Source organism: Macaca thibetana, chromosome 1 (genome assembly GCF_024542745.1).
Source record: "Macaca thibetana thibetana isolate TM-01 chromosome 1, ASM2454274v1, whole genome shotgun sequence".
NCBI lineage: Eukaryota > Metazoa > Chordata > Mammalia > Primates > Cercopithecidae > Macaca > Macaca thibetana.
The window spans coordinates 96,715,975-96,732,040 of NC_065578.1; the positions used below are offsets into that span (position 1 = coordinate 96,715,975).

General features: G+C 33.9%; 1 protein-coding gene across 4 annotated transcripts in view; it reads right to left on the bottom strand.

Moving 5' to 3' along the window:
• Positions 1-16,066, bottom strand: part of DPYD (dihydropyrimidine dehydrogenase) — an 861,482-nt gene that overhangs the window by 225,664 nt on the left and 619,752 nt on the right. For all 4 annotated transcript variants that reach the window (XM_050807345.1, XM_050807361.1, XM_050807352.1 and 1 more), the window contains 2 exons: positions 10,857-10,977; positions 9,938-10,057 (listed from right to left, as the gene is read on the bottom strand). In XM_050807345.1, coding sequence (XP_050663302.1) covers positions 9,938-10,057; positions 10,857-10,977 — 241 coding nt within the window. The remainder of the gene's footprint in view (positions 1-9,937; positions 10,058-10,856; positions 10,978-16,066) is intronic.

A 16,066-nucleotide genomic window follows, 5' to 3' on the forward strand; every position in this document is an offset into this window, starting at 1 on the left:
AGTGCTGCTGAGGAATGCAGAAATGCTGATCAATTTTCTAGCAATACATAAGTCTATCAACATAAATTTCCAAATACCAAAAGAGCACATATTAACTTAAATACTGAGATTTATAAATCCATAAATCACTTTTTTTTTGGATAGGGTCTCACTCTTTTGCCCAGGCTGGAGTGCATGGGCGCAATCTTGGCTCACTGCAGCATCGACCTCCCAGACTCAATCGCTCCTCCCACCTCAACCTCAGGAGTAGCCAGGACTACAGGTGCATGTCACCTTGCCAGGCTAAGTTTTGTATTTTTGGTAGAGACAGGGTTTCACCATGTTGCTCAGGCTAGTCTCAAACTCCTGGGCTCAAGTAATCTGCCGGCCTCAGCCTCCAGAAGTGCTGGGATTACATGTGTGAGCCATCGCTCTCAGCCTGACAATTTTCTTAAACTTAACTAAGAGACATAGTTAAGTTTATATAAAAAGGAAAACCAAGGTATTGCTTAGTTGTCATAAAGTTGTGTGAAGATTAAATGAAATACGTTACTGGTTTTCTCAGACAGTATACACACTCAGAGTTACACTGTACACAGAAATTTATATATCCCACAAGTAAACTGATTTTAAGGGAATTATTTTCTAGTTCCCCAATTTCCATATGTATGATTTCTTAAGTTTTATATGCTTGAGAAACAATGCAATCAAGGCATCCCACTGGTTCTTCTGTCTCAACTCCTTTGTTTCAACAGTCCTTCCCCTACTTTCTAAAAAAAGCATATTTTTCATTGATCTCAAATATTACAATGACATATACATAGAATACAAAAATTTGGGAGTACCAAACAAAATAATCCAAAATATTGGTGTTGGTTTTGAGAAAGTGATTGATTCTAATGATTCAACGACAAAAATTCTTGCAAGTCAGGTAAATCCCAGGTTTCTGATTTCAATAAAATAGAAAAAGCAAGTCATCAAGTTGCCTAATCACTTTTGGTGAAGATTGCTAACTAATATTAGGCTTACAATGGGGAAGGTGCTCAAATATTTAGGTAAAATGACTATAATAAACTCCTTCCAGTTTATTTATTTAGATAAACAAGGATTTTCAGTGTCCACACCTAAAAAAAAAAAACCTGATGATAAACTCTATTTTTTTAAAGAATAATATGTCTCGACAGATACACAATCAAATTATTTAAAAAGCCATACATTTCTCATTAATAAATGGACCTTCAATAAAATTCACTTTTATTTTGAATAATTATCAATAGTTATGATATATTTATGTTGTTTTGATAAAGTGTAAATTATAAATTCTAACAATACAGGAAATAATTTATCATTTAAAGACTTAATCTAGGAATTTTTAAAATGTAAATGTCCATTTATACACATATATTTTGTTAAAGAGTGCTTCCAAAGAGGATCGTTAAGATGTTCAAGCATTAAAAGAAAACATAAAAATAGGATAAAATTTGATGGAGAAATTGATTGAAAGTACTAGTTTCAGGAGAAATAAAAGATGCAAAACTCCCACTCTTTGTTAGAGCATGTTTATGAATTTTTAAATGGGTGATGATAAATACAAAAAAGCACAGTGGTGCTATTTATTCCTAGTAGGTTTATTTAAAAAATGCAAAACAATTTCATTTAAAGAATTCATATTTGCAAAACATGGGGGATTATGTCTTTTGCTAGCACTTGAACTTACTGCTAAAATTCTCAGGTCAACTAAAATGAGTGAGGAGTATATAGTTTATAAAGTTTTAATTGTAGGGTGTTTGTAAGCATAACAATTTGAAAACCACAGAAATAATGTACTGTATATAAAATCTACAGTACACTTTCCTATCCAACATTTCTTCACTGAATTGAGTTGACACGTCGGACTCTCCAAAAGCATAGCAAGTAAAGTTAAGCTGGCCTGACCAAATTCCTTTCTCTTTTCTATTCTGATACCAACTCTTATAATCACTCCTGTATAACCCTGGCAGTCTCCACCTTCAAGTATCAGATACCATGTGTGTGTCTCAAAGGTTTACTGTGCCCCACACTTAAGGACCTCTTGGAATTCGAGGTGTTTTCTACCAGGCATTCACATGGTACTAAATTGTTGGGAATGCACATCAGGACATTTGTCTGTCAGAAGAAGGTTTCAAGCAGCTTCCAGGATTGATGAATGATATCACGAACAGTCTATAAAGAGGACCTTGGAAGAGCTCAGTGCATAGTGTAACAGTGCTAACAGCAGGGACACTGCATTGAAATAGCGTATCTCCACAACATTGGTTATCTCCTCCCTTCCACTAATAAGAGGATAGCATTGTTTGGGGATAGCAAGAAAGCAGTAAATTAAGAGAGAAGAGCAGTAAGCTACCAGTACTATTGTTTCCCACACTTTAAGGGTTTGAGAACATAAGTAAGTAAACTGTCCTAGAAGAGAGCTGTTATTACTCAATATGCTAGTGTCTATACAAAGTTAAGAAGAAAAACATAATATTTCCCAATCGTGAGCTTAATTTTATCCTTGTCTGACTCACACCTGTTTCCTTTCCAAAGGACTAGTGATATCCATAAATTGTCTTCAGTGGCACTCATAATAAATTCTCTTCGCATAAACAATGGTTTCCACTCAACATTTAATCTTAAATAGAGTGACACGTTCTTCTCTACTCTGAGACCTCAAAAAATGTGTTCCACTTTTTCTAAGAATTCTGACTTCATTTACTATAAGGTGTTTCAGATACTTAACTGTGGGCAGAGATTCTTAAATCAAATACTATGCCCTTCTAATTTTACCATTGCTTAAAGCATTTGACATTATTTTGGAAATAAGATATTCGAAGTAAAATGCTCAGTGATACTAATCTTTCTTCATCTACTGTTCTCAAAGTGTGGTTTCCAGACTGGTAGCAAAAGCATCATCTGGAACTTGTTAGCAGTGTACATTCTCAGGCTCTCCAAGCCTTATGTATCAGAAACTCTGGGGAAGAGGTCCAGAAATCTGTGTCACAACAAACCTTCCAGTTTCTGATGTATCATGCTAAAGTTTGAGAACCACTGATCTACTGGAACCTCACCTCACCAAGAGGATGTGGATATGTAAAAATTGGCTACAGTTTACAAGTTAAATAAAAATATTTTTCTTTACTAACATAGATGAATCCTGATCCATAAAAGACTCATAAATATAAATCTTAAATCCCACAAACTAAGAGTTAATCTAATTTCTTCTTATGTAATCAGACATTTGCTTTCAGCAGGTTTCAAGATCTTCAACTACTGAGAGGCAATGACATTTTGATAGTCCTCTAGATGTGAGGAATAAATGTGTTGGCTGTATAGTCAGAGTAATGCTAGAGAGTTTGGTCTGATGCTTAGGGGTTTAGGACGACGAATGGATAAAGATGGTGAGGAATCTCATTCCAGTCATGCCCTCCTTTCTTAATTTCCCTTTTCACTGTTTGGTCTTCTTCCCCTTTTCCTTAGGGAGTCGAGTGATTGATAGCCTAATCCAATGACTGTATTACAGCTGCCTCAACTAGGACTCTTTTCCTTATCATTAGCAGTTAGCCTATGGTTAAATTCACAGCTCACTGCTTGGTACAGCCCCTGAGATTTAAGGGTCTGGCCTTTAGAAAATATTTAACATAAAACTGAAATCTTGACATACTGAGAACTCAGTTCTCTGCAAGGCTTCCTTAATTAATCCAATGTACTGTACCATTGTTCTGTATGAGACTGTGACACGGTGAACTGTTTCTGAAGCTTACAGAGATGTGTAGTTCTAAATTAAACAGCCACTGACGTGTACCTACACTGATTTTTTAGTACAGTAGATATGCATGAATCTGTGAATATTTAAATTCAAGCTCAAACAGTGACACAATACTCTCTAGTTTTACTTTCATAATAGAACATTTTTTGATTAATTTCAAGCTTGAAATCATTCTTTATGAAAAAACACACACAGAGGAAAGAAATTTAATAATTCATTACCACTGCTGCAAAGGTAAGTTTTCTTAATATGCTTGTCAGAATTCTTTGGTTTACAAAGTCTATCAAATATTTTCTTAGGAACTGGAACAGACATTAATTTATTTTCCTAATTTTGAACCAAAGGAAAATATATATAATATCCAGGTACCCATGAATTTGTTGGCTCTTAAATACTATTTGGTTCTACCATTTATCTGTAGGACAATAGTTATTTTAAAATACCTAAGGAAAGGATGTAGACCTTGATCTATGCTTTAAACCTTTGCCCTTGCTCCAGTCTGTCGATGAGCTGTAAGCGTCTATGAATATGGCAGCTGAGTCCCAGATGAAAAATTATGCATCTCATAAACTGCTATTCTGCTGAAATGTCAAGCCAAGGCAAGGCTGTACCTCAGACTCAGCACTTGGCATTTTCCTTCTGTCTGCTTTGTTGCCATGAAGCAAACATGAACAGTGAGGATTTGTGTAGGGCAGGTAGCAGGCGAGCTCACTGTCAAAAATCTATTATTAGGGCTCTGATCTCCTGCACAGACCAACGATGGCTAAACAGTGAGATGCTCAGGTTCCAGGAAAGCCAATATAATAAAAAAGGGGATTCTTTGTCAATCTGTACAGGAATATATTCAAATGAGCATTATTTAAATGAGAATATTTCTAATGGTGAGCCTCTCTCAACCAAAGTGATAACTTATAATAAAAATTGCAATCTAGCATCTTTATTTGAAATGCTTACTTTTGACTGTTCTGCAAATATAGTACATACATATTTGTATAACAAGGTCTTTAATAGTTTGATCAGTTAAACTTATAATAAGCTAAGAATGTTTTTACATAGGTGAATAACAGGCCAGATTTTTTGCATTATTTTTGTACACACAAAAAAAGGAAAAAGATAAGTGAGTATAAAAAGGAAGGCTCTCCTTTTAATTATTCTTTTTAGCATGAATTACCACATTTTTATTCATTTAAATTCTATCTTTATCTATCAGGTTACTTTAGATCTTCAATGTTAAAGCCTAAGCTCTCATCGATAAAGATGATTACAATAGATAGCTTAAATTTTATGACAGATAATAGGCGTGTTTTTCTAAAAGCAATTTATGCATCAATAATCATGTGATTGACACATAAAAAATCCAGCACATTAAAAAGATTCCCAATTAAAAAAAATACCAACACTGTATTTTATGATGGAATTGTAATGTGTGGTGTAAGAACTTAAAGCAATCCTGCCAAAATCTTCAGTTGCTGGCATGTGTGAAATAGTTATTTAAAGAAAAATGTAACTAAAACTTCTGAGTTTCTAATCTGTTTTGTTTTGCCATCTCTCTGATTTTACATAAATATTCACTAATAAATACAACAAAATAAGTGTGTGATTAGAGTGGGTTACACTGGATTTGTGTTTATGTAATGCCCAGTAGCAGAGTGTATGCTGCCAAGTTATTATTGCATTCTAACAATTCATGCCTAAGTAACTATCTTAAAAACACACATAAACTATGCGATGTGAAGTCGATGCCTAAAATTCCTTCCTAAGCTACTATATTGATTCACATTTGTGCAAGTTTTCTAAATTATACGCTTTGTACTCACTTCTGGCCCTACACTGATACAGATCTACAAATTACTAGCTAAATTTCTAACTTGTACCTTCTTTTATTAGTATTTCCTATGTTGGTTTTACAATGAAAACACCTTTAGGAAGCTTGTAACCATACCAAGCCAGTGTCCAGTATCTCACATAGCTAGATTTCAAATCATTCATTATTTACTTGTAGACTCTAAGAACATTCATGGAATATTCCACTATAATTTATTTAGAAATACACAGTCATTTACTGGATTCTGTAATAACCTCTATGAGAGGAGTAACTTTGGGCTGAAATAGAGAGAAAATCTTAAAAGCCATCTTTTATGAATTATTCAGAAATCAATAATAAAGTTTATAAGTCTTAATACTGAACAAAATGTGTTCTCTTATTGTAATTGTGTAAGTCAATACATAATTAATAACTTCAAACAAGCATTCAAAATTTGAAGTTAAGAACAAGAATTTCCTTTCCTTTGGTGAAAACAGAACAAATTTGGCAAATAAAATAATTTAAAACAGTAAGTTAGTTTTTCAAGCTCATGGGAAGTAAATTGTATTGAGCCTGAAGTGTCTATCATTATTTCAATTTAAGTGTCTTCTGCACTCTTTCCTGTGTGTGTGAATGTGCTTGTGTTTGTATGTGCAACACAGGAAATATATACAGGGCAATGAAATTCATTCTCCATTAATAAAAAACACTAAAAACACAAGGAACAACAACAAAAACCTCAAATGAATTTACCCCATTGAAAAATGCATGATTACTTTTTCTCCCGAAGTACCTGTAAATGAATAAAGGTTATCCTCACGAAGTCAGCTGCAAGAAAGACATCTTTAGTTTATGCCATGCAGGACTGATTCTTAGCCAGCTCTGAAAGAATCTTACCCACAGGGAGGATTTCATGTGAAAATGTCACACCACAGCTGGATAACACCATTTATATAGGTGATAGTAATCACTGATTTGGGGGCTATCTTAAGATGCCCTCATTATTTGGGAATGAAGTCAGAAAAAAAGGTCAAAATTTGAAACTATAACCAGACAAAAAAGAACTTAAACTAGGATAAATAATGAATCATGCACTCAAGGATGGAGTTTATAATTGTTACTGAGATTAGGGTTTTTTCCAACCAAATAAGTCAAAGAATTTCTTCTTCCTTTCCTCTCCCCAAACCCAATAAACTGTTCAACTGTGTGATGATACACGAATTAACTGCTGTTTGATACAACAAAAGTTTTCTGGGTGGATTCTAGAAAAAGGAAAGGTCATAACAACTTAGTATTAGGTCTATACTGTCCAAAGAAAGGTACAGAATTCTTTAGAATCAACGGTTTAGATGGAGTACTTACATGGTGGACAGCTGAATCAGCCATCTTTGTTTGATAAAAAATATTCCTTATGGATACCAAACAAGATTTCCTTTTATACTGTTCTCACTATGAAATCGTCTGGTACATAATTCAACTTTTTAATGGAGCAATACTATGACATATTTCTCCCATAATTGAAATTCAGGTTTATAAATCACTTTATTATGAGTTTGTTTCATATATTTAAGCACCCCCCAAGAGTCTAATTGTCTGCAGATGAATTAGAAAAATAGTTTCTAAAATAGCAAAGCTGAGGGTAAGACCTTGGAGTGGGGTCCTAATTTGCTCTCTTGAAGTAACTTGTAAGCTACAGCAGGTAGAAGTTATCTTTCTACAGTCTTACTGACCTCTTTTATTTAACAAAAGTGACCTCCCTCTGACATAGTAACTCTCAAAATATTTTGAAGTTAACTAAGTAAAAAGTGCATTTTACATTATGGCATATTTAAGTGTATATTATGTGTATAACTGAGAAAGAAGTTTGGTCAAACAATGCTTATCCCAACCATGTGCAAAGCATTCTGACAATTCTTATTCTATTTCATTATTTAAAATGTTGATTACAGTTAACTAAACTTGATTGCATAGTATACTCATGAATTGGGAACCAACCTTTGAAAGACATTGCTCTCAAATCCAGGATACTTATATCTGCAGTAATTCAATTCACATTCCTTAGCTGAGATCCTGTTTTCCCAGGGCAAGTCATTGTCCCTTATTAGCTAATGCATTTTCTCTAGAAGAACATTCCTGAAATGTGCCCATTTTTCTACAGCAGGTATACTACTCCAGGTACCTCACTATTTCCATATTTAAACAAAACATAATCTTCATTTCAAAGAGCAGAAATCTTATTCTGAGAAAAAAATAACAACAATTGAATAAACAGCTAAAGAAGATACTGAAAGGGGAAAATATTCTTCACTGGCAATGAAAAGTATGTGCTGTGTTCAGGTGGCTATCCAAAATTAAACTCTATTTAGTTTTCACTTTTCAAAAATCTGTGATTCATGCAGTGCCTCTGAAAGAAGACATTGCCATGCTCTGAGAGAACATTTGAGCAGATAGTAGCACTGTGCTATGGCAAATATTTTAAAAATCTTATAAGAATATCTAGCTTATTTTGTGTAATTTTCAGTATTAAAGCAGCATTTGAAGTCCTGACAACCATATTTGATAAAACTCTCGAAAATTTGAAACCATTGTTATTTAACACAATTTTGCTAGGCTGTTTTGCTATAACTCATACTGAAGGTACTCTGTTATAGAACTTGCTCTGCCCTAAAATATATTATCATTGCCTATTTAAACTGCTTTTCAGATTCTATTACCTTTAAACTTAAGCAAGCATTGCTTTAAAGGAGGGAAACTATATTAATTCTGTCAATGTGGAGAAAGGCTATTTTCAAAACAGATTGTTTAATGTGAAGAAACTTAATATAGAACCTATTAGAAATGAGGTACAAGTCCTTTAAAATGTTAGGGATTTTTTGTTGTTTAAAATGAAAGTTCCACCCAGGCTTAGCTAAGCTTATAGCCCAAGTGAATATTTATATATGGATTTATAAATCTTAGAAATAGAGTTTTATGGAAATGCTAACAGACCCTGAGGTACAGCTGAACTTGTTTTCAGGTACTGCTATAATTTCCAGTGTGTATATGCTTAAAGACTGCAACACAAAAGAGTGTTTCTAATGCTATAATTTTGTAGTTTTATTAGACTGAGTTATAGTATGGAAGAATATTCAGAAATTGCAGCTTAAATGAGAAAACGTGAATGGTGTTACTTATATAAAATACTACTGCAATAGTTCTTTTATTAATTTTTAATGTTCAGCAGCCTCTGCGACCTCCTTTATTCTCTTGCTGTCAACATGGCAGGCTGGAAAAATTGAAATGGGCTGACAGAAAACATAGTGCATGTTACAGCCCAACTCTGGAGTCTCTTGACTCTCTTTCTGTGGCACTTGCTAGCGCGGTCCACGTTATTCTGCATTACAATAATATTTAAGGCCCTGTTTGATAGCTCCTGATAAAAGCGAGTTGTGTCTGGAGCCTGAGCAGGTGCTCCTCGTCAGCCTTCCTCTTTCTGACATTGTGGGAATGGCATTCAATTAAAAGCAGAATATAATCGTTTTTGTTCTTCATGGCTCACAGGCATACTTCATACTCTCAAAACAGAATACCTCAGCATGGATAGAGCTTTATTTGTGTCTGTCCAGCCTCTTCCAAAAGCACATTTTGGTCTGATTCAGCAATGCTTTTCTTGAACAGTGGGGCACTGTTATGTTATGTATATTTACCACTTTCTCTATCACCAAGGAGACTAATCCTCATACCAGTACAGTCAAGAACCTTACAGCATTGTCTTTGCAAGCCCAAGTTCGTGTTGTCACAGTCACAGAATGCACAGGGCAAAGATACTGAATGGGACCTTGAGATTAAAACCTCTCTTTCTTTTTCAAATTCAAGCGTATGATGATAAGAAAGAGTGTGCAAAGGTGTGAGGTCTGCAAATGTCTTGTCAGCTGATGCTTAATTCAGTGTTTTAATGGCTTGTTTAGGACAGTTGTGAAAGCAAGATTTTTGAAGATGGTAGATGTCTAAATTCCAGGACGAATGAAAACTAGTCCAGACTATGAAAAGAATATTGTAATGAGGGTGCCTATATTTTTCTCTCAGAGGGCCCTCATATTAACCCTTACTAATAAGTGGCAAAAGAACTGAGAGACAATGAGAAATTCTCAGGAAAGCATGGACCACAAGAGAATAGAATTTGTGCAAGACTTTATCTTGATATTCTCTCATCCTGTGCTGTCACTTGAGCTTTCACATTCAATCTGTTCTGTCATAACTATTATGAATATTGATCAGCTATGAGTTATCAGAATTTGGGATCATAAAGGACACAAAACTCTTGCAATATGACCTCCTGATTTTTCAACAACCTCCAAGAAAGCACAATGCAAGAAGTGGGCAACACCTACCAGACACTCCTCCATAGGTAGTTCGCTTTGCAATCCCCACTGCTGGCCAAGGTGTGCCATCAGATTTTAATCCCATCAGACCTGAGACAGTGTTGGTGGCTGTAACGCCATCGGCACCACCTGTGAAAGACACATCAACATGTTCATGCAGCTCTTATAAGACATGATAGTTAAAACCCATTCAAATCCTCACAACCCAGAAAAATGCATTCTACTTTATCTTGAGAACATGCTTTCTCCTCAAAGTTCTTCACCAATTTAACTCCTACATTTATGTTTAAAATTTTAAACACTAAAAAAGTTTTAATTACCACAACTTTATTTTCTCAATTATTACACAGACTTCTTGTTACCAAATGTTTTGTACTTAGTGTCATTTTCCAGGTAATTTTCAATGTCTTTGCAAGTCAGGGTGCAGTTTTCCTGGGATGGAACACAAGCATGCATGATTTATGTATTCAACAAATATTTATTGGGCATGTGTTTAAGGAAGTTAGCTAGGCCCTATAAAATATAAAGAGAAATCATGAGAAATTTCACACTGTGAAAACGGAAATTTCTTTTTTTTTTCTATTTTACTTCATTAAAGGCTAATATATTGAATTGTTACCATATGAGGCCATTTATTTTGGGCAGGATTGCTGTGACTGTGCTCTTTGTTCCTATAATGTGTGAAATAAGTGTTTATTAGGAAAAACTATAAACGATCTTGTGTTTCCAGATCAAAGTTCATGGTCAATTTGCTAGTGTGAGACCAGGTGTAAATCTCCTGTGTTTGTGGGATCAAGTGCTCAATTGGAAACTTTTAAAATTGAGACAAAAAAATACACGTTTGTACGAAAAGACATACTTGAGTATGGCTACATAATGCGAGTGAATATTTATAATAGTGGGCAACTGATTCAAGTCAAGTTCTTACCTTCCTTTGCAGCTCTTGCGATGCTCACAATATCAGTGACATTTGGGGTCAGCTTGGCAAAAAAAGGAATCTGAACAGCTTGCCTAACCCAGCGGCAGATGTTACGCACCAGCTCTGGATCCTGTTCAAATAGGTCGGTTAAATATAGAACATAATTAAAGAATTGTGATCAAAATGTGTACTGGAACAACAGCAAAGCTGGAGATGTGCAAGACAAATCCAACTTGACAATGAGCTACATGATATATTTCTCAAATTCCTCCTCAGTATTACACCTAGACTCATTAGGGAACTAAGGTTAACACACTTCAAGTGAACTGCAAAATCATCACATAAAGGTTAAATTCCTCAAGAGAGCCTTTAGAAAATAAAATTTCAAAGAACAAAATGGAAGACAGTGTTTCCCGCTTTCAGTTAAATATTATCAGGAATGAAACACAAACTTTTGATAGTAAATACAGGAAACATTACAAAATTTCTAGTGATCTCATTGGTTTAAGCAAAATAAAAAATATTTAAACTGCCGACTCTCAAGTGAATGATATTAAATCTAAAGCTTGTTGTTTTCATTATTAGACTTAGTCTTGATGTGTATTCAAAATAAAATCTATCTATGACTTCATCATCAATCTACATGTGATATGTAGCATTTGCAAATATGGAATAATTCAGCCTTGTATTATAATGAGCTGATCAGTTACTTTAATTTACTTTTGTAAATGTTATCAAGATCTGTGCAGCATTTTTCAGCACTCACGTACTTGAAAGAATTGATCAAAATGACAAAAATGAAATAAAATATCAAACGCTCATTTTAAAAAGCAAGAAATAGACATTTTCCTGTGCCTATTTTCTGTGATTTTCCAGGCCTTTATTTTCTCATGGGGCAAGTATCATTTAGAGGGCAAACACCTATCCTTTCCATTGAATAACTTAGCTACAGTACAGTAATGTTCTTTGATTTCAACACATACAATAGTCCTTTTTTTCATTACTTTTAGTGCGAAATTTATTCTGACAGGTACTGATAATGTGCTTTGATAAATTACCTTAAAGTATGCAATAGCAATTCATTATTGAACTGGGTAATATTATCTTAGCAAGTTAAAATGTTTTTGAATAAAAGAAAAACCCAGACAAATACAGTCATATATTTAAACTATGAAATAGTAGGCAAGCATATCATTTGTAATTAATATTTTTATATGTAAGAAAGTTGCTCTTTGCATTTTAACCTTTCGAATTCCTTTAAGATGAGATTTGTAATGTTGTAACCTTTAGAGAGAACCTTTTCACTTAAGTTTAATGTGTCTTGATCCATCATCCTGTATTACTCAAAAAGTTATGCATTTTTGTGCTAGGATACTGCAATGAGGTAATTTCTGTTGATTGTTATCGTCTCTATTAAGCAAAACTTAATACTTTTAAAAAGAAGTCTTTGACTTGGCTTGTTCTCTTTTTAGAACAGTAATTTCTTCATTAAACATAAATATTAAAAAAGTACTGTATGGAATGCACTACAGGGCATACTATGCATTATGAATAGTAAAATGTGGAGACTTAGCTATACAAATTCTAACTCATGAAAATGGAGATCTGCCCCTGCCCATGCAATGCTCATGAAATATTTATAACCACTGCATTGGTATTATGAAGGCAGTTGCATCTTTGTGACTTTCATTTCTAAGTTATGAATTTCCATGGGACTTAGCCTAGAAATGACAGTAACTCTAGATGATATGAATTGCATGTCCTTTGTGGAAGCTCTCTTTAAGGTAGAATTTGACAATAATTTAAAGATCACTTGAATGGCATAATACATGGAATGCATCCTGGTAAGAATTGCTGAAACAAATTTGAAATATTATTTAGTTCCAATAGAGTAAACACTAATAATCTGACATAGGCTTCTAAGCGGCTTTCAATACTATTGACCCCCATGCCATAATAATTTACTTTGAACATTTGTCAGACTTTTTTTTCTGATTTTCACTAGGTGACTGCTTTAAATGACTGCCTCTTACCCCATTGTTTAACAATTTGGAATTTGTTCAAAGTTTTTCAAATTCTTAGAAATATATGGGGTTTTTGGTTAGCAATGTGTACTTGAATCATCTGTCTCTATTTTGAGATAGCATAATTTGACCCTCCCATAGTTCCATGAGTAAAGTTGACGGTGTTCACATATATTTTTCTCATCTTCATACTTAGCCAAGCCAGCTGCTGACTAATCATCATAGTCAAGTGTAAGTACAGTTTGATTACCTGAAAATTTTAAAAACAACTTCTAACCAAAATTATCATAAAAATTAATGACTGTTCTGTACATTGCAATGTTTTCTTTGACAGGTATAATAGAGAATATTCTAATACAACCAGAAAGGTGGTGAGGTCAATAACATCATGAAATGAATCTATATGCTTTGGGGAATTAAAGAATAGACTGTAACTATTTACATTTTCCTGGTTTCTTCACAATTTTGATATGAATGTTCAAAATCTAAAAGCAATTAACAGTGTTTCTACATCTTGACCTTCTCATTTTCTAGTGATAGCATCAGATGGCTTTGCCTTTTGTAACAAGACAGTTTTTAGAATCTTATTGAAATAAATAAGTTTTAGACAATTTCCAATTCTTCTCCAAATCTTCAGGATCAGAAATATACAAAAGTACTCCTATCTCTCAGAGAAGTTGAGAGTTTACCATTACCAACACATACAAAAAGAAGTAGCAGAAGGAGAAGGAGAAGAAAAAATTATTGACTGCTCCATTTCTGGGCACTAAAAAATATCTGTTGTGTCAATGAATGAGGAATGAGTGAAAACTTGGCACTTGGCATATTTTCAGATTATTTACTTATATACCCATCAAAATATAAACCATGTCTAGATTTAAGAAAAACCCAGATATATTTTATGATAATGTCTAAAAGCATGAAATGTAGGAAGACTATTTTACAAATCAGTTGTTAATTCTGTGAAAAAGTGATAGATAATTAAACAAAATAGAATAGCTTAACAAATTTTTAAAAATGTCTAATACACAAAAACGTCTACCTAGATCACAAAGGCTTTACTGGTGCTTTCTAAAGGCATTAATAATGCTTCTCCCTGAACATGATTTGCAATTTCTGTCACAGTAGTTGCTTGTCTCTCTCTCTCTCTTTGTGTGTGTGTGTGTGTGTGTGTGTGTGTGTGTGCATGTTCTTCAATACCTGTTAACTCTTTTGTTATTCAGTGTGATCCCCAAAGAAAGCTCTGAAGCAACAAAATGATTTCCTGTGATGGAGGTGCATGGCATATAAGCAGAAAGACACTTGAAGCCCCTAAGAGAATGAGCAGCAGATCTAGGGAGTAAATGGTGGTCTTGAGGATACTACGTAAAGTGAAGGTACCAGACCAGACTTGTGAAGTGCTGAAAAGAGTTTTGATAAAAGCAAGCTAGAGGCAAATTTGGCCTATTTGAAAATTTTGATGAGGTACATCCCAGTGTCTGCCTGCAACTAATCTTATCAGGAATAGATTCCTATGAAAATCAAACAACGGTGACAATACAACTAGAAAATGTAATGCTGAGGAATGCAGATTACTTGCTGCAGTAATGTCCATTATGCAGAACTGGTTGTTTTTAAAGCTTAATTTCTAATCTGGGCCACAAGATAAGAATTTTTAATTCTAGTAACTACTCTGTATTTAGTAACACATTAAGGGAGTTCTATAAATGATCCATCCTGCTGCTTTTGAGACCCTGAAGATGACCCCTTCATTGTAGAGCAGGCATTTCCACCAATTACTTAGGGCATCAAACCTCACTGGTTTCACGTCCTCTGCAAAGGAAGAAGCACTACAGAATGAGACTGAGAATTTCCTGATAAGCTAAATTACAAGTGAAATTTTGACTTGAAGAAACATTTCTCTCCCATTTACCTAGTAATTTTCACTCTGTACAATTCTTTTCAAAATGGCTTTCTTAGAAGGTGGTATTTCAATGAATCCACTGAAAAATTTTACCAGTTATAAAATGTTTTTCACTAAGCAACTCTTAAGTCTTAATTCATATGACATGCCAAGAGGTGGCTAGAATTTTCATTACATCCGTGTTTCTGATGGAAAGAACTGGGGCCCAGAAGATCAATCTCAGTACCAATTTCACCTTCTTAATTTTCTTTCCCATTATCATGTCCTAAACCATCATCTTCTTTAGCAAAATTGCTCCCTAAAGTGAAATTCAGCCATCAATTGTAAACTAGAATTATAAAAGGCTTCTACTTCACTTATTCCTGTAAGACTAGAAGTAGCTGCAAAATAATGAGCAAAAGTGATGTATTATCCATCTGTGTCATTAAAACAGGACAGGCAGTCAACTATTCCAGGTACAATTATAATAGTAGTGAATGCAAAGATTATGTGTTGAAATGGATTTGTTTTTATTAACTTTTTTTTTTTTAGCATGTGTCCTTCTTGCATCTGTTTTCCTGACTTAAGTATTCTAATAGTGGTCCAACCACTTTGGAAATTAGTTGTGCAGTTCCTGAAAAAGGTAAACATGGACTTACTAATCAACCCAGAAATTGAACTCTTAATTATATATACAAGTGAGATGAAAAAATACTTCTATATTATAACTTGCACATGAATACTCATAGAAACTTTTTCAAAATAGGTCTAAATTTGACATAACACCAATATTCATCAATATGTGAGTGAATAAACAAAATTGTTGCATATCCACACAATGAAATATGATTCAGCAAAAAAAGAAACTAATGAATCATGCCACAACCTGGAATAAAACAAAATGATGTTGAGTTACAGAAGTATACATTATATGCATACATTTACTGAAATTCTATAAGAGGAAAAACTATGAGTATGGAAAGCAGAGCAGTGGTTGTTGAGACTGAGAATTAGGCATGGAGGAGGAATTAAGTGGAAACAAGTGTAACAAAATTGTTGAGGGTAATGGAAATGCTCCATTTTCTTTAAAGGAAAACTATTGATATATTTGAAGATATTAAAATTAAAATGTTAATATATTTAAAAACATTGTGAAAAGACAAGGCACAAAGTGAGACAAGATTCTGCAGCACAACTCATAAAGGAGTAGTATCCAAAATATATAAAGAACCACCTGCAAATTAATGAGAAAAATGGGCAAAACTTTAATATACTTCATTCAACATAACATACTTCATTGGATTTCATTCAAG